The 19549-nt window shown below is 31.5% G+C and overlaps 1 protein-coding gene across 4 annotated transcripts in view; it reads right to left on the reverse strand.

Annotated features, from left to right (window-relative positions):
- The window catches only part of DENND1B (DENN domain containing 1B), a 365288-nt gene that overhangs the window by 30331 nt on the left and 315408 nt on the right, over nt 1-19549 (reverse strand). For all 4 annotated transcript variants that reach the window (XM_074222288.1, XM_074222287.1, XM_074222286.1 and 1 more), the window contains 5 exons: nt 9911-10001; nt 6841-6881; nt 5969-6037; nt 2782-2838; nt 1843-1950 (listed from right to left, as the gene is read on the reverse strand). In XM_074222288.1, the coding sequence (XP_074078389.1) occupies nt 1843-1950; nt 2782-2838; nt 5969-6037; nt 6841-6881; nt 9911-10001 (366 nt within the window). The remainder of the gene's footprint in view (nt 1-1842; nt 1951-2781; nt 2839-5968; nt 6038-6840; nt 6882-9910; nt 10002-19549) is intronic.

Genomic DNA, 19549 nt, shown 5'->3' on the forward strand with positions numbered 1-19549 from the left:
CTGAACTCAAGTTCTTATTCTTCTTTTACCTGGAAGGATGGATGGTTTTTATTTTTCATTTTTCTTTTTGTTACCAAGTTCTTTACCTTCTCTGAGTCTCATATCCTCATTTGTAAAATGAGAATTTTGGAATAAGTGATCATTCAAGATGTAATCATAAAATCCTATAGCTTTTATGACTAAATCTAAGATACTTCAAAAGTAAAAGGTCAATGTTTCTGTTACATTTCCAAAAACAGAATGAATAGAAAACAAGAGAAGTAGGATGTATACAAAGGATCCTAAATTAAGAGCCCAAAGAAATGGATTTAAATTCAAGGCTCTGCTTTTTACTTTTTGTGTGGCTTAAGAAAGTGATATTTTCTCTGGGCCTCAGGTTTCTTTTCTTTTCTTTTTTGCAAGGCAAGGGTAAGTGACTTGCCCAAGGTCACATAGCTAGGTAATGATTAAGTGTCTGAAGCTGTGTTTGAACTCAGGTCCTCCTGACTCCAGGGGTGGTTTTCTATTTCCTATGCCCCCTAGCTGCCCCTAAACCTCAGATTTCTTATAGATAACAATGAATGGATTAGATAATCTTTGAGGTCCCTTACAAATCTAAATTCTATTTATTGTGGAAAGTGAGGGACACTTGAAGTAAAATCTCAAAGGTAATATAATTTCTATTATTTTTGTTTCTTATGAACTCAAAGACAACAAAATGATGGTGAAATGGAAATTCTTCTAATAATATAGATTCTGTAAACCATATTAAAGAATAAATTTGTGGCATCAAACTCAAACAAATGGGAACTACTCTACTGTATATAAGGATTCCTACAGGTCACATATTGACTTATTTTTAAGTGAAGTATTATATAGTATTTTATTGCATTATTTGATTTTGTTAAATATTTTCCAATTACAAATCTATTTTGAGGCACTTGGAAGTCACAGGCTGAGTGTCTGGCACTCCTAGACTAGGCCATCCTGAAAGAAATCTATTCTCTTTATTTCTAATTATTTATGACCCATTATATTGGGGGGGGAAAGGGGAACTTTAAAATCTTTATTCTCATTAGGCTACACTATAGTCATAACTAAATGTAATAGTTTGTTTTGCCTTTTTATGGAATGTGTTCCCAATTTTTAAAACTCTCTCCATAAATGTGTGTGTATATAGATATGCACATATACTTTTTTAAACATAGCATATATAAAAAATCAATCAAAATGCACTAAAATATCTACTATGTGTCAGATGCTAAGCCTGGCAGTAGGGACAGAAACAAAAACAAAATAATCTCACACGACAAGAAATTTACCTGCTAATTGCAGAAACATATACTTCTAAGTAAAAACAAAATATAGTTACAAGATAATAGAAGTGGGGGTGGGATTAGCAAGCTGGAAGCTCAGGAAATGTTCATAGAAGAGCTGTGCTAGAACTGTGCTTTAGCTGAGTTTTAAAGCAAGTCACATTTTCTAAGAAGCAAAAATAAGGATGGAGTAAATTCTAGACAGAGGTGGGAGCCTATACAGAGGCTCATGTAAAAAATATAATATGTAATGGGGAACTTTCTAGACCACAGAAAGTGAAATATCTATTATTAAGTCAATAAGAGAAGAATAAACAATATAAAACTAATATAAAACTGAAGACAAATTGTTTTATTTCTTTTTTATTTTTTTAGGTTTTTGCAAGGCAAACGGGGTTAAGTGGCTTGCCCAAGGCCACACAGCTAGGTAATTATTATCTGAGGCCGGATTTGAACTCAGGTACTCCTGACTCCAGGGCCATTGCTCTATCCACTGCACCACCTAGCTGCCCCCTATTTAATTTCAAGTAAGTAGTCTAAGCCTTACCTGTGCTAGTTTATGCTTCTCTAGTTTCCCACCTTTTTCACTGTGTAATGTGTAAACCGGTGTATACTGTACAGAACCAGAGCAGGATCCGTAGTCTTCTTCATTTTCCTAGAAAAACAGATACTTTTACCACTTCATCTAGCTACTTTATAAAAGGTTGGAAAAAAGATAGGACTTAACAATGAATATAATAATGAAAATAATGAATATAATAATGAAAATAATATAATAATGAAAAAATTACAGTATTTTATCAATAATAATGATATTCATTTTTACACGGAGCTTTTTAATTGTTTAACAATTTAGATAAATTTTATTTTAAAAATAATTTGTTTGCTTTTATCTAATCACACAGGGAAAAATAATAAACCATACTATGCTTTCTCTTCCAATCAGCAGAGAAATTCAAGAGAACATGGTGGTCTGAGAAAGTTTTCAGAATATATATTGAAATTAATTTTGCCTTTGGAAAGTTGAAAACATTGCCAAAACTAACACTAAAAAGATATATAAAAGCAAAAATATCTGTTAATTCCAAGGTAAAGACCCTCAATCTTTTAAACTCTCAGTTCGAAGCAAAAACTTCTGTTTTGATATCAAGACAATGAACTTTATGAAAACATACATGCCTTAAAGTAATTCTGAAGACATGAGTAATTCAATGAAAAAACATTCAAACAATAAAGAGATTATTCAGTAAATGCATATGGAATGAGAGATAGTTGCCAGAGGGTGTTTATGAAAAATGTATCACCGAACAAAAGGCTAAGCATATTTCAAAAGTCATTAAAAATACAAATCTCATGATTCAAACCAAAGTATAATTATATATATATATATATATCTATATATATGTGTATGTATAATATTATGTAAAAGCATAAGCTTCCAATTAATCCAAGTGCAAGGTTGGAAGAAAGTAAAACTATGACATACCCTGTGTTTTAGCTTACTCTTTACTTCTTTTATTCCTTGTTTAGCATGATTCTTTGCCTAGAGGATAAAAAAATAGTCTGTTTTAGTTCTATTCAGAGTAAGTCAATAGAAAATAATGAAAATTATATATTAAGTGGATGGTGAAATCAAAGTTTTGATATATCATATAGCAAAATATCTATAAGGTAGATATAATATGTTATATGTATAGTATACATATACATACTATAATCTAGATATGCATAGTATTACTATACATATAGATATGTAAAATATGTTTGTATAATGCTTCATTAGACCCTAAACCCCTTAAGGTAAGAGCTTTCTTTTACTTCTTTTTGTATTCTCAACATATAGCACAGTGTTTAATGCTCGTTAACTGACAAATATGTTAATAGTTCTACTCTATTTGAATATAAATTTTCAGCAAAGACAATCATACTGGAAAGGGCACAATAGGAATTAGCCACATAACTGATATGCAGTAATGGTAGTTAGAAGGGAAAATAATATAAAAACATTTGGTAAGTCATTTGGGTAAAACACTGCAAAAGGGTTTCTCTTTGATAATTTTCAAGGAAATTTGGTATTAGGAGAAATTGAAGTATTTGAAATACTTTTCTATACTTGTGGAGAATCTGACAAGTGGTATTTATCTGAACTGATTTGTGTTGCATGGTGTAAAAAATTAGAAACAATTAAGAAAGTAAAAGCTAACCCCTTGCTTTATCAGAGAATGCCTTTGGAATCAATATTAGGTATTAGTGCTCCTCAGTTCCTAGTGTAAATTTTTAAAAGCACACAGGATGCTTAGAAGGCAATATTCTGTGAATGTCTTTTAATCTTTATGAAGCACTTATCACTTAACTTTGTTTCTGAGGAAATTCCCATCATGAAAATCCTAAAATCATTTCAGCAACTAGCCAAAGTTTGACCTGCTTATCCGCCAACCAGAGGGAGTGAGCAGATGCATAGGCAGATGGGAAGGAGTATTTAAACAGTATTTTCCTAATTTGTTGTCTCTAATTCAGTGAGGAAATGTTATTCTCATTCTTTAGCTTTGGTTACCTATCTTTTGGCCTTTTCATGTTCCTTTCTTGCTTTACATGTCCATTTTCCTTCCATCTTCCTTATATTATGGCAAATGATATATTCTCAAAAAAATCCCCCCAAATCCCTTCTTTTGCAATCTATCACAGAATATCAGGTTTTGATCTATACATAGTTGTGTTGTTATTCAAAATCCCCAAAGGGTAGGATAATAGGTAAGTAGATAATAAGTTATTTTTCAAGAGTGACTATTAAATACATATCACAACTTGTACTTTTTAAAAAATGCTATGCAGAAGGCTTGATTTGAGGAAAAGCTATGTGACATTTGGCAAGTTACTTAACTTTTCCGTACCTCAAGTAACTCTCTAAGATTGTATTGGTAGGAAAAGTTTCGTTACCTCCTGGAAATCATGGGAAAAAAACAAAACAAACAAAAACTATAACAAAGGGGTATCTTAAGGGGTTCTATCACTAGAGATCATTAAATCGGGCGGCCATTCACTGAGAAGGTTTTTATAATAAAACTGATGCTAGTTTAAGAATAATTTCTCTAAAGTTTTTAATTTGAGTTAGAGAAATAATTTATTTTCAAAAGAGAGAAGTCTAAAGTAATGAACTTAAAATAGGAATTTCTGCTTCTAACATTTAAAGCATTTGTAACCCTTGGAAAATAACTTAATCTTCATTTGCCTCAGCCAATTTTCTAAGACTTATCTAATAATTCATAGGGAGTTCCCTATCCTGCTAAGTCAGAAGTTCTTTTCAAAATTTCAGACTTGAACTTCTTCAGCAGTCTCATACCTGGGCTCCTGATTTTAAGGCAATGAGGTAGTGTAGTAAATGGTGGGCCTGGAACCAAGAAGATCAGAGTTCAAATTCATCTTTAGATACTTACTAGTTATGTAACCCTAGGCAAGTCACTTAAATTTAGTTTGCCTCAGTTTCCTCAATTGTATAATGAGTACAATAATAGCAACTAACTTGTAGGAGTGACATGAGGATAAAATGTGGTATCTGTAAAGTGCTTAGCAGAGTACCTGACTAGAAATGTTTATTCTCTTCTCTCCTCTTTCCTTTCCTGTAGTAAAAGATATATTCCCCAAGATGTGTCCTGCTTGTGCAACCTGCTGACTAATATAAGTCAAATAAAAATATGACTATAATTAGAAGAAAAAATAAGTATATGCTTAAAAGCAACTTATAGAAACGTTTCTAAGGCGGCTAATCAAAAACAATCTATTAAATGCTTAATTATATGTACACACTGTAGTAATTATTGGGAAATTTTTAAGGCAAAAACAGTTCTAGCTTTCGCATTCTAAAGGGGACATATTATATAAATTATGAGATATATGTAAGATGAAAGGTAATCTCAAAGGAGAAGGCACTAGCAACTGGGAGAACTGGGAGAGTTTTCCTACTGAAGGCATTTTTTTCAACTGAACCTTGAAGGAGGCCAGGAAAAGAGTCAAAGATGAGGAGGGAAAACCATGTCAGGCAAGGGAGATAGTTGATATAAAGGCAAAGAAATGGGAGATGGAATATCCTGTTTCAGGAAAATCAAAAGGCCAGTGTAACTAAACTGAAAAATACATGGAGTCAGAAATAAAAACAAGGGTAATTTCTTATAACAATAAGTCTTAATTGAATTTTAAACTTATGTGAGAAGAATTAACTTGTTTACTGATTTCTACATATTACTGATAAATAATTTTTCAAATATGACAAAACATTAAATTATTTCATAACTTATTTAAAACCAATAGCTTCTGCTGTATTAGGTTTTACCATACCTAATATGAATCAATATAAAATGATGAGAACACAACCTGAGTTCTTGCTCTGGTTCTGGTTTTTGACCCTAGACCATTCATGAAACAATCTGATCTATAAAATAAGGGGACTGGATGAAATCCAAAACAGGAAGAAGTCTTGTAAATTTCTAAAACTCTATGCTTAAAAACTTCGACTACCATATGGATAAGAACTGTGACAAAAATTTTAGTAAGGCTAACTTGCTTAGTTAATGTAAAAATGCATTTTAAAAATACTGATTTGGAAAAAAAATTTTTCCCCACCAGATTTTTACTTACTAATTATTTTTTTTTTAATTTAAGAAATGAAAAGAGCTTACAAATTTATATGCTGTTCGTACGGCAGGAGTTGCTTTGGTTACTGCTGTATTAAATAATGCACTTCCCTTCTGTAACAACAACAAAGAAAACCCCATTATATAAAAAAAGATCAGATTTAGGAATCATAATTAAAAATGAAAATAGTTCCTAAAACAGGGATTAATCATACTCCAGAAATATAAGTAATATAATTATATTTCATATTAGCAAGGCATACATATTATATAAATATATATCAGCAATATATTAATTATATTTCAAGTGTTTAAAAGAAACAAACACAACAATTATCAACTGTTATAATGTTGTATAAGAGGTCTTCTGTTAGATAGGAGATAGACTACTATAAAAACATTTACCAGCTCCTAGTATTGATAAAATTCCTATTAAATCTCACTGTCACATCTAATCCCCATTTATAAAATTATACAAAATGGCAGAGATTTTGGCCAAACTGAAAGACAATATGCTTTTCACTTATTCAACACATAAAAAAATTTTAATTTTAATTTTTTTCTGTTAAAATATTAGGATACAAAAAATATGATCAATTGAATTGATTTTGCACATTATTATTTTGAAAGAAAGGCAATCATATATTTCAAATTTCATTGTTATGGAACTGATCATACCTAATTTTCCTTTTAATATCCCATGAACATCTTTAAATATATATGCTATATATATATATATGTAATATAGAATATGGAATTTATGTATTATATGTTTATTATATAATAAATTATATGATTACATAATAATTATTATATTATGTGTAATATATGTATTATATTAAGTAACATATAATATGCAGTGTGTGTGTGTGTGTGTGTGTGTGTGTGTGTGTGTGTGTGTATCTGCATAATATTACCTTGACTGTGTGCATCCATTGCTGATAAGATCTTGAGCTTCCTGGAACACAAAAGGAGAAATCAACTATTACATTTTTACCACAAATACTAGATTCCAAGCAATCATGGAGTATGATTTCTAGAATTTTCATGAGCAAATCCTATTTATATAAGAGTATCATTAAAACAGTAGTGGAATACCCTGGGATATCCAGATAATTTCAACAATTTCAGATTGTTTTTTGTACCTTTTAAACAATGGTCAAATTTCTACTTTATTTCGGTACCAATTGCTATGAGCTTCACATAAATGAATATATATATATATACATATATGTACACACACTAATATATATATACACATACAGATACATATATATATATATATATATATATATATATATATAATCTGTAAAATTTACGAGATTTATTTCAGAAAATAAAAAGGAAAAACTAAATATCTGAAAATAAAGAAGGCTTTTATAATGGACATGGAGCAGTTAGAGTTAATGAGCAATTCAGCAATGAGAAAATAGTTGTTTACCACAGCTATTACCAAGCACCTGAACATTCTTGTTGATGATAGCTATGCATTAACTTTAAAGGCTAAAATCTTATGACTTAAAATTATATACAAAGTAAGGTAGTAGATAATCTATTTTTTTTAGGTTTTTGCAAGGCAAATGGGGTTAAGTGGCTTGCCCAAGGCCACATAGCTAGGTAATTATTAGGTGTCTGAGACCAGATTTGAACCCAGGTACTCCTGATTTCAAGGCTGGTGCTTTATCCACTGCACCACCTAGCCACCCAATAATCTAATTTTTCTCACAAGTCTTTTCTAAAAGTATTACAAAGGGAAGACATAAAAGTGGCCAACCACTCATAGCTATCATTTTGAGAAGTTAATGTGACTTTATTTACTGATAAATCCAGAATTTTTAAAAAAGCATTTATAAGACATTTTTATATTGCTACAATTCTCACCTCCAAAATAAAATACCTCCAAAATCCTTATTTTAAGATAATTACAACTTATTATAATTAAAAGCAATGCTAAGGTAGACATATTCAATATTTCATGTTAATAAAAATGGTACTCATATTCAAGGACAAAATGTCATTGGATCAATATTATTGAGCTGTAATAGCAACTCTACCATGTTTAAGCATGGCCATTCAAAACAATGACTGAAATTTACACATCTATTGCTTTATGTCTATTATGCATAATATTCTAAATCATCTTAGAAATGATCTCTTTACTCATCTATTTCAAGATAGTCTCTTTCCTAAAGGAGGGCAATTTTTCTTTAAATTCAAGTAAGGGTTCTCAAAAAAAAAGCAGTCTTGTCTGAATTTTTGTAAATTAAAATGAAATAGGAAGCTGCAATTCATTATCTGAATTGTTCAGTTTTTTTAATTCTGATGACAATTAAGCTTATGTTGCCTCTTTTAAAGAGAGACATTACTCAAGCATGATATTAAAATGTTTTGTCCTGTACACCTAAATAATTTCTTGCTGAACAAATTTTCTTCTCTGAATGATCTGAATAAAAGTCCAAATCAAAATTACTTAATATTTTTTGGATAGAATAATGGATGATTTTAGTCTGGATTACACTTAAACTCATTTACCCAATTCATACACTGGTTAATATATTTACTTTTCAATAATAGTAATTTTACTTAAAAGTTCTGGTGATCTCTCTGAAAGAATCTGTTTAAGAGGATTGTGGACCAATTGATAGTATTAAACTATAAAAAGGATCATAGTTCTACCCTATTACTGTCACAAGATGTCATTTTCAATTCCACACACTCTGTTAGCCCCACAGGTCATAACGATAATGAGGCAGCAGCTATGTAAATACTGAATATATGCCTTCAGCAATTTGTCCATGAAATGACAATGTTCAGCTTCTCTGAGTTGAAAAGTAAAAAAGCCACATTTTAACACACAATTTCCATTGAAGCTAAATCTTTACTCATGAGTTTCGACAGGCAGGATGATACTACATTCCTCACTGCTGAGTCAAGGAAACTTAACTTTGCCCTCCAAGTTCAATGTTGACAATATAATATTCTAATAGTAACAGGGAAAAATCCTACAAGATTTAGATTAATTTTCCAAATCTATCTAAGTGGTCACATTCTTTCAACATTTTCATGGCCCAGAGAATAACTTAAGGCAGGAAAGAAAACAAAGTTTTGTACAACTATATAATTACTACAAAATGAAACATATTTATATGGTACATTTTACCTGAATAAGATTAAACTATTTGCATGTAAAATCTCATCAAGAATAGCATTCAATGTTCCATAAATTAGTGGCTGCAATTCTTTCAAAAAAGCAAACAGTATATTATTATGTATATAGCTTAACAAATCTTCTGACCTACTATAATGTTCTGAAAATCAATTTTTAAGAAAACCTGAATTGTTAAAATATGAACTGTTGAGTCACTGCAAGTTTAACATAGGTAATCACTAAATTTAGATTAAAGAAGACAAATTAAATTGCTGGGTTTTTTTCAGGTATTTAAGTTGTGTCACATTTGGGGTTTTCCTGGCAAAAAGTGGTCTGACATTTCCTACTTGAACTCATTTTATAAATGAAGAAACCAAGGTAAATAGGTTTAAGTGACTTACCAGAATCACACAATCAATCATAAAGTGTCTGAGATCAGAACTGAACTTGTTTTCTCAACTCCAGGTTTAGTACCCTTACCATGGCATCACCTATTAGCCCTTTGTGAAACTACATTGTTATATATAATTTTTTGCTAATTAAGACAGGAATTTCTCATAAAATTAAAAAAATGAAACTAATTTTGTGAAGAAATAGATGATGGGCCATGGAATTTAGAGGAACCATAAAAATCATTCAGACAATCATTTCTTCTACAAAATTTGCAAAAACCAAGGTTTATTGAAGTGAAATTAAATGCTCTGAGTCACAGAATATGTGACTGAAATAAAATAGTATTCTTTCAAGAATATCATATTGTCATTAAATATTTGTGAAAAAGAATTCTAAATAGTTAAAATTTAAAAATAAGTAATTAATTGTTTTAATTTATTCTATACCTCCACAGAAGCCACCAGAAGTGATCTCTTCTTCAAATATGTCACAGAACCCCCTTCCTGCATTTAATTTTGCCAGTCTACCATCAATAAACTGAAATAAAAAACAAAAGTGTCATTTTCATTATGTACAATTAATTTCACATTTTAAAAATATTATCCAAACCAGAAATACAAGGCAGTGGAAAGGACCCAGGGTTTATGCTCCAGTTATGCCTCTATCTGTCTTATATTGTAGATCAAGCCATTTTTTGTAATGTAGGAGCTTCATTTGCAAAACAGGGATAATACTATGTGTATGACTTATTCCACAGTGGAATAAGTAATCAGAGTGCTTTGTAAAGAATCAATCCTACATAAAGCTATTGCTATTATTAACATATGTAGTAACATAAGAGACAGCAGCAAACACAGGGATAGAAACACAGTAGGTGTTTGATAAATGTATAAGAAATTATGAAACAAAGGGACAACAAAAAGCATATTTTAACCATTCACCATCATGTAATCAATGTAAAAACAAGCCTTTTAATACAGGATGGTGTGGGCCCCCAAATAACTGATTATTTAATAATGAAAACCATTCAAAGAGTAGTCACTTTATTATTTCATAAAGGTAGAAAACTCTTCTTAAAAAGATAACTATAATATAAATAAGAATATATACTGAACTAACAACAATGGGGCTATCTAAAATATACATATTTATCAGACAGTTAGTTATTACTTTTTAATATGGTCCTATTATAAAACAGTTGAGGAAGCATATTAAAACAACTTTTCAGTTCTAATGAAAAGAGTAAGAAATAATATTTTCTCCAGCCTAAAATCATTTCCAGACTCTTCCCTTTAGTTAAGTAATGAGGATATGTAAGCTAAGTTCATTACTTCTACACTTCCCTAAAGTGACAGGCAATGAAAATATAAGTAAGGAGAGAGGGGGACACCACTTTTTTATTCAAAATTAAAATATTGGTCACAGGTAGAAAGTCTTTTCAATTCCTGAGAGAAGAGATCAAGGATGGAATTGAACTATGACTACTGGAAGGATGTTAAACCAATATTGTATTTTATCACATTGAGATAGATCTTACTTGTTCAAGATTTCTATAAATGTTACTTCAAATCTTGAGGAAAGAAATGTCTAAGGTTTTGGAAGATTAGGGGAGAGGAATATACCACTTTGGACATCTACTGAGTAGAACAATATATATATTTTTTTTCTTTGACGTAAGTTTTCAGGTTGTTATTTTGGTAATTCATTAGTAAGATTGCCAAGATCCTTTCAGTGAGAAAAAGAAAGTATCTCTATAGTATAGGTCAAAAAATTATTTTATCCAAGGTAAATGAAGGATTTGGTTTTATATGTGTGTGTGTGTGTGTGTGTGTGTGTGTGTGTGTGTATTTAAAAAAAAGACAAAGACATTCTGCTCCCAACAATGAATCATTACATGAAAATCGTTTTTAGTTTTACTAAAAATGCAAAACACAATTATGTCAAAATTGACAATCCAGTTTAAATTTTCTTCTGTAATACCAAAGTAAAAAGAACATGAATATACCTAAAATGGCTAACAGTTGAAAATAACTAGGAGATAACATAATGGCCAACATTCCACCATGGATTTCTTTGTAAAGATAAGTTAATGGCTGCATAAATAAAGCAGTTCTACTTGGTGACTTTAGCACAAGGTCTTTATTTGCACAATTCTAAGTCACAGTTATGTCCACAGGCACAGTGTTAGGAGCAATGAATCAACTATTTTCAACATGTAGAATGATCTACACACAAAAACTGTTTATTTGTTCCTGAAAAATCTCTTTTGCTGTTCTTTTTCCTAAAATATTTGATTTGGTAATTCTGTATCATATATTCTGAAATACATATTCTGAAATGATTTATGACATATTTGCCTGAAGTATAAAAGATCACACAACATATGTTTAGACTAAGAAATCATTATAATTAATGAAAACATGCTTAAATACAAGATTGACTAATGAGACAATCAAATATTTTTAGCTTCTGCCAAAATAATAAATTGTCAGTTTTAAATGCACACAAAGTTTGTCTCATACAAGCTAATAAACTAAAATCTGAATGTGATATAAGTGAACAGAGAAAGGAAAGGGGAAGGGAATAAGAATTCATTAAGTAAATACTGTGTCAGATATTCTGCTAAGCACTTTACAATTATTATCTCATTAGATTTCATAACAATTCTGGGAGCTTGGTGCTATTATTATTCCTATTTCACAATTGAGGAAACTGAGGCCTACAGAGTTTAAGAAAATTTACTGGGGGGTCAGACTGCAATCAACATGAATCAGGCATGGAAATACAAATAAATTAAAAACAAGCTTATTCTCAAATAAGTGCTAAATATTATTTTGAAAGAAATGGAAAGTGAAGGAAAGTGGATACACTTAAAATGATACACTGCAGTTTATTTATGAAAATAAAGAAATACTTTTAAATTACTTAAATTTGTCTTAAAAGATCAAAGTCATGAAATTTTTAAAGGCTTTTATACAGTGATTTTACTAGGAAATAAATCCATCCATTTAAGTTTAAACAGCACAGTTGTTATTGTTGAATAGAACAGTTGAACATTAGAAGATGTTCAGAAGCTATTTATTGATTATGCATTTTCTAGTTACAGTTACAATTTTGTGTAACTAAAGCCGTATACTGGAATCAAAAGAAACTAATCATTTGGGCTGTGCCACATATCATCCTATCTCAGACAATTGTCAATGACAATCTGACACCTATCAATTTTCAAAATGAATTTAAAAAGTTAGCTCTTAAACCCACAAATGGATAAACTGAAGAGTAGCAACAATGGATAAGAATGTTTATAAAATTACTCCCAGTTTATTTTTTTCTTGGCTAAACTACTTTCCTTTCATTTTTGGATTCAAAAATCAGTTTTTTTTACCACTTCCAAACTGAGTTATTATACTAGTCTGACCATGAACTATTACTGTATTTTTTTTCACAGTAAAAGAGATAAGCATATCTTAAGCTACTGCTGTGTAGAAAACTGTCTTTGAACTAAAAGACATTATCTCTTTTGGAATAGTTATGAATTTGCTACATGATATAACCGGACACCTGATTAATGTTCACCCTTATAATCTGGAAAAAACATACTCACAGATAATTGGAATGTTGAATTTCAGTTTTCAGCTTGAGGATTATTAGAGTAAGATATTTAGTTGTAAGTAATGCCAAGTATGATTGTTAATAAAAACAATGGTAGCAACATGGGGATAAAATAAAACAGTGCAGATTGATAATGCTTTTTCAAAGAGTTCCAGTATTAAGATTAGAGTAATGACATTAATCAATACCTTTCTAGCATTCTATTAGATTAAATTATTTAGGGACAAGAACAGTATCTTAAAAATTTCTGCAGCACTCACAGTAACCAGCAGTGTGTCTGACCTTTAATAGAAGCCCATTCATTAAATGAAATCATTTTTTTTCCAAAGTGAATTCTAAGAACTCCAAATAGATAATTAAAAGAATGCATTATATGATAACAAAACTATAACAGGAATATATATTTATGACAATCAAACAAAATGATTTATGCAAATTTTCAAAATGATTATCAAAAAACACCCCACAAAAATGTAACTTAAGCCTAAAAAGATCTTTATTTTGTCCATAATAATGAAATAAAGAATCCTCATTTGACTGTGTATAAAAAAAGTACTTTGTCAAGCATTACAAGCTTCCTTATATCCTAGTAAGATATATATTGCAGTTTCTTCCAGGAAAAAAATAGTCCCTGTTTTTTTTTGTTCTAAAGCACTTAATAGTCACCAAGTGTTAAAGTTTCATATTACAATATGAGTAGCAATTATAGAGCTGATATAAGAATCAAGATAACAATTATAATGTACTTTGAAAACTTTAAAAGAGCTAAATTAATGCTATTAATTATAATGAAGATATTTTCTGTTTTAGCTGGTCTATAGTAGATGATACTGCCAAAAGAAAAAGAACTGCTGTTTAAATTATAATTTTAAAATGAGAGAACCTTAAATTGCAAAAGAAATAAAATGTGAAACTAGTGTAAAACTTCCTTGGGGGGGCATATTTTCTTACATCTGCATGTCAAAGTTGAAGGGAATGCAAATTTTTATTTTAGATTATACCTTTCTCCTAAAAAGATGAATTATGCACTTCCTCATAATTTGTAGGTATACTAATTCTTCTATCTAATAAGTAGCACAAAATAGTAGTAATAGAAACAGACTGAGAAGTCAGAAGGACTTCACTCTGAATTCCAGGATTTAATACATACTGGTTAAATGACCTGGGCAAAGTCATTTAACCCTCTTACTAAGTGCTCTAACAAACTCTCATATTATAATCTGAATCAAAAAATTCACCTTGCATTGATAGTTTCCTATTAATGAATTTCTATCAATAAAATCATACACACATACTCTAACTTTATTCTTACTCCCTATTTATTTAAAATTTTTTTCCTAATGACATGCAAAAAAGAATTTTCAAAATTCAGTCTTTTGCAAGTTTTTGAGTTCCACATTTTTCTATCACCCTTTTTTCCTCCCCTCCCCTTGGCAGTGAAGACATGTACAAATATGTTTAGCATATTTCTGTATTAGTCATGTTGTGAATAAAAGAATTAGACCTAAGGGGGAAAACAATGAGAAAGAAAAAAAGGACATAAGTTTAAAAAAAAAGTGAACATAAGTATGCTTTGCTCTGCATTTGGATGCCATAGATTTTTCTCTGGATGTGGATGACATTTGTTTCATAAGGATTATATTTGATCATTAAATTGTTGAGAGAACTATGTCCAATTTACTTGATTATCTTACAGTGTTACTGTTAATATTTATCATGTTTTCATGGTTCTATTCATTTCACTCAGCATCAGTTCATGCAAGTCTTTCCAGACTTTTCATCTTGATTTCTTAGAAAACAATAATACTCCATCACATTCATATATCATACTTTGTTCAGCCATTCCCCAGTTGATGGATATCCTCTCAATTTCCAATTCATTGCTACTACAAACAGAGATGCTATAAATATTTTTGTACATGTGGGTCTTTCCCACTTTTTTAATGATCTCTTTGGGATATAGATCTTATAGTGATATTGCTGGATCAAAGAACTACTCCCTAAAATGTTTTAATTTCTATTAATTCACAGTCATGAAATTTAAAATGCAATCCATTTAATATAGTTATTTTTCATTAACCTAAAACTGATAACAGAAAATAATAATTACATGGAAAGAAAAAATTGAATTTGGGCATTTTGCTTAAAAGAATGAATAATATTGTCTGATTAAAAAAACCCCCAGTAACTTTGAAAGGAATTTTGTACAAGGATAAAACACCAGTATAAAGATATCATATTCAGTATTAAGATGCCAGTCCGAATAATGAAGGAAAGGAGTAAAGGCATTGAATTAACACAGCCATCAATCTACAAACTGAAGTCTTATTTGTAGCCTGGAGGAAAAATTGTCATACCTAAAATATTTATTTAAAATAAGAACCCCTTCTTGGATACAAAGACAGCTGTCTCAACCAATGAAATTAAACTTCTTGAAAGCAGAGGAAAAAAAGCTAAAAGATTGATTTTAAAAATTTAAAATTCTTTATTCATTTGAGGACAACTATTAAAATACTCTACCAAAGTTTCTCTAGGTCAGAACATTTTTATTTTAATATATACTCTGGAATGACAAATATTTAGTTCACTTGAACTTAAATCCTCAATAATCATTTAATTATATGGTGCCATGATTTGTCCCTAAAGATTGGAGGATGAAGATGTTTTACATAAGCTAGATCTGAATCTCATGTACAAATACATTCAATTTGCTGAATTGCTTTTTTGCCTGGGAGATGAAGCCATTTTTTTTTCCTAGAATAGGAGAATGTTTGAGGAAAGGAGGAGAATATGCTGAGAACAATGTAGTGGTTGTAGTCAGTAAGGACTCAGCTCAATGAAGTCCAGTATATTGGAAAGCATTTAGGTACATCCCACATGTGGTGGCAGGTATTATGAGAGAAGGAATTTGTGTGTAGTGTTATGAAAGTGAGATCATCTGCCTAGAAAGGAACTCATTTTGGGGGGCTGAGGAAAGAAATATTTAGTGAGCAAGCCATGAAAGTCTTTATAGGGCTGACAAATAATCTAGAAAAAGGCAGAAAGAGCAAAACAAAATACTAAAGGTTCAGTAAGCTACTACAACTATAGGTTAAGAAGAAACAGAATGTACAGGATTACTTTCTGGATAAAGGTACTTGAAATATTTTCATGAAATCATTTTCATAAGAAGACTAGAGCTTAGAGTAGCCAAAAGACTTGGGCATGGTCACACAGCTAATATCAGAAGCAAGAGTTAAAACCAGATATTTACTAATTCCAAGTCCAACTCTATTATGCCACACTGTTGGTAAGTAGTTAGGGTGAATATTACAAAACATACAAAATGAAACTGAGTATGCTCTAACAGACAGAGAATAACTATTCACCAATGTTGGAATTTTTTCCAAATTAACTGTCTCTGTGTAAAAACCATCAATTTTTAGCTACAACATTGTTTCCAAATCAAATTAGAAGAAAAGAACAAAAATGAGGCTATAACCTGACTTATTTAAACAAATTATTAATTGATCCAATAAGTATTTGTTAGTAGGCTTATTATGTGGTTAGTTCTGAGCTAGAATATGGCAAACTAGACATTTTCTCTGAACCCCACAAGCTCTCATATCTCTCCAAAAATAAATTATAGGTCAAAGATAAAGTGATTTCAGGTATTTCTGTAGTCTGGGACACCCAGAATCCAAAAGAAGGGAAATCAAAACAAAATTCATGTACTGATTCACTGATGCCCACTCAGCACCCCTCCCCATTTAATAGGCTACCAACAAATGAGGCACATTCGGAGACCCAAGGACCTGACACAGGCTTACAAAAATCCACTCCTATATCCTTGTCACCTGTTCCTTCCAGGATGATAAATCCTAGGCTTCAGGCTACAGAAGTTTCCTCAAGGCTCAACAGTCAGTTTGGCCATTGAATTTCAAGCAAAAGCCTGCTAGAGGCTGAAATCTTGAAGAACCAATGCTGATGTTGGAGAAAGAAACCCCTGCCATTCTTCCTTCCAGGAAAGACAGGATCTAAACTGCCAGGTCCAGGTCAGAGAATTAAGGACAAGAGAGAGTAGGACAGGTCACTAGGTCAAGACACTGAGATTTGGGAGCTGTGTAGCATTCCAATAAGTATGAAGAAGAGCACAAGCAGGGTTCAATTCTGACCTCCCAAAATCACTTGGCTTTCTGTGAACTTCCCTGTAAGAGAGGAGGCTGATTCTTTCACCTCCCCCGCCCCCCCGGGGAAACCACAATCAGAGGGCAAGGAGTAAGAAGAAAGCAATAAGAAAAATTGGGGGAAGAAGGACTGAAAGTACTCAAGATTCCAGGAAGAAAAATCTCAAATATCTTTAACATAAACAGATAAATCAACAGGAAAAACAGCATTTTTACTTCAGATATAGTAAATAAGTTCAAGCCTCTATGAATAAATCCTGCAAAATGAAGGAAAGTGATCCAACACTTGATGAGACAGAGGACTCTGTGGAATCTTGAGATCATGGAACAACAACTTACTTTCATTTAAAAGAGAAATGAGAATCATGAGAGCAGACTATAGCTAAAATAATGAGCAGAATGAAATAAAAAAACTTCTATCTGCAATAATACTTTCACCAAAGAAACAAAAGAGAGGAAAAATAGCTTGGGAATACAAACACAAAGAAGTTAAAAACAACTTGACAAGAAGCAAATAATATTAAAAGAAAATAAACTCACTAAGAAAACAAAACATATGAACCTCAAAGACAAGATGAGAAGAAACAACCTAAGAGTCATAACTCTACCAACAGAATATGATAGGACAAAACATTTCAAATAAATGAAGTAACAGAAGAGAACTGTCCAGAACTTCTAAATATGGAAAAAAAATTCAATTTAAAAATTTGCAGATATCCCCCTATCAAAAATCAAAAACAAACACATACATTCACAAACACATACAAATATACACACACCAAAAGAACCCTCCAAAACAAAAACTTCTAGGCTGCAAACTCCAAGTCACATAGTAGGTAAAGGTAAAATTCAATTCAGAAATAAGTTATGAACACCATCAGGAAAAAAAAATCTTCATATAAAAAGAAAGGACATTCAAATAACGCCAGACTAAACCATTCCCACTAGAAAAAGGAAGAAGAAATGGAATGTGTTCTGAATATCTAGCCTAGAGGTGAATGCTTCTTTTGTAGGTCTCAGTTATGGGAGAGTACATGAAAGGAGTTATTAAAGGGGGGAGAGAGGGGAGTAAGAAATTTGCTGGAGTCAAATCAAAGACTCATAATGAGAAATGTGTTCTTATAAAGAGAAATATCCACAGGGAAATGGTTGAGGAGAAGAAAAGAGAATAGAAAGGAGAAGAAATGAAGATTTTACTTTGGAGGAGGGTCTACTGATTAGAAGACCAAGACATCAGGGGAGGTGATATTATGACAAGAACATGAATTGGATTTGAGTGAGGGATGCTGTGCTAAGTCATCAGTCTCACTTTCTCCTCTAGTCATCTGGGTCCAGTAGCCAGATATGAATAAGGATGACAGGAGATGACCTGGATGTGACACAGTCAGGGTTAAGTGACTTGCCAAAGGTCACACAGCTAGAAAGTGTCAAGTATCTGAGGTTGGATTCAAACTCTGGTTCTTCTGACTCTAAGGCCAGTGCTATATCCACTGTGCCACCTACCTGCCCACTGATGAGTGCTCCTAGAATGAAGGGACATGAGTACTTTACACGGGATGACTTAACACAGCAGATTTTGGTGTCTGAAAAATATATTTAGCTAGGGAAGGGGGTAGTTGTAGAACATGTACAAAAGAAGTAGAATTCTAGGCAAATTGTAGAGAAGAAAGGATCTACAAGAACATTGGGGAAGGGGAGGTGTCTTACCATAGGGCAATATCCTCTCAGACACCTGAAATAATAGGCTTTGTTCTGAAAGTGAGGCGCAATGGAAAAAGGAATTCATGGAGTAAGTTCTACAAGACAGTGGCAGAAAGGACTTTACAAGGCAGTCTAGAAATTCTGCTTATACAAAGAATAAAGAGGAAAGGAAGAAACTAGATGATTTTAGGGGTCATAAATCAGAGAATAAGGGTCTAGAGTAAACCAAAAGAGGAGATGGATAATAAAGAGAATGATAGAAATTCTTTTTAAAAGGGGAACATTAAAGATATATATATTTTTTAGAGCCCAAAGAACAGGACTACCTGAAAAGGAGAGGGGAAAATCTGCCTGCTTGGGAGAAAAAAAGAGCAAGGGGGAGGGGTGAAAGAAAAATATAACCAGATAAAAGCAGGAGAGAAGGATTAATAACCCAAACTCCAATGGGATAGGGGTAAAAAATAGCATGGGATTAAGGGATAAGGGAAGAGAGTCAGTGGAAACAAAGTCAACTTAAAAAAATTATTAAAGTAACTGAAGGAACATAATACTGTGTTTACAGCAGAAGAGAAGGGGAGAAGTCACAACCTAAAAAAAACATTTTAC

Source organism: Macrotis lagotis, chromosome 2, assembly GCF_037893015.1.
Source record: "Macrotis lagotis isolate mMagLag1 chromosome 2, bilby.v1.9.chrom.fasta, whole genome shotgun sequence".
In the NCBI taxonomy this organism is placed as follows: Eukaryota; Metazoa; Chordata; class Mammalia; order Peramelemorphia; family Peramelidae; genus Macrotis; species Macrotis lagotis.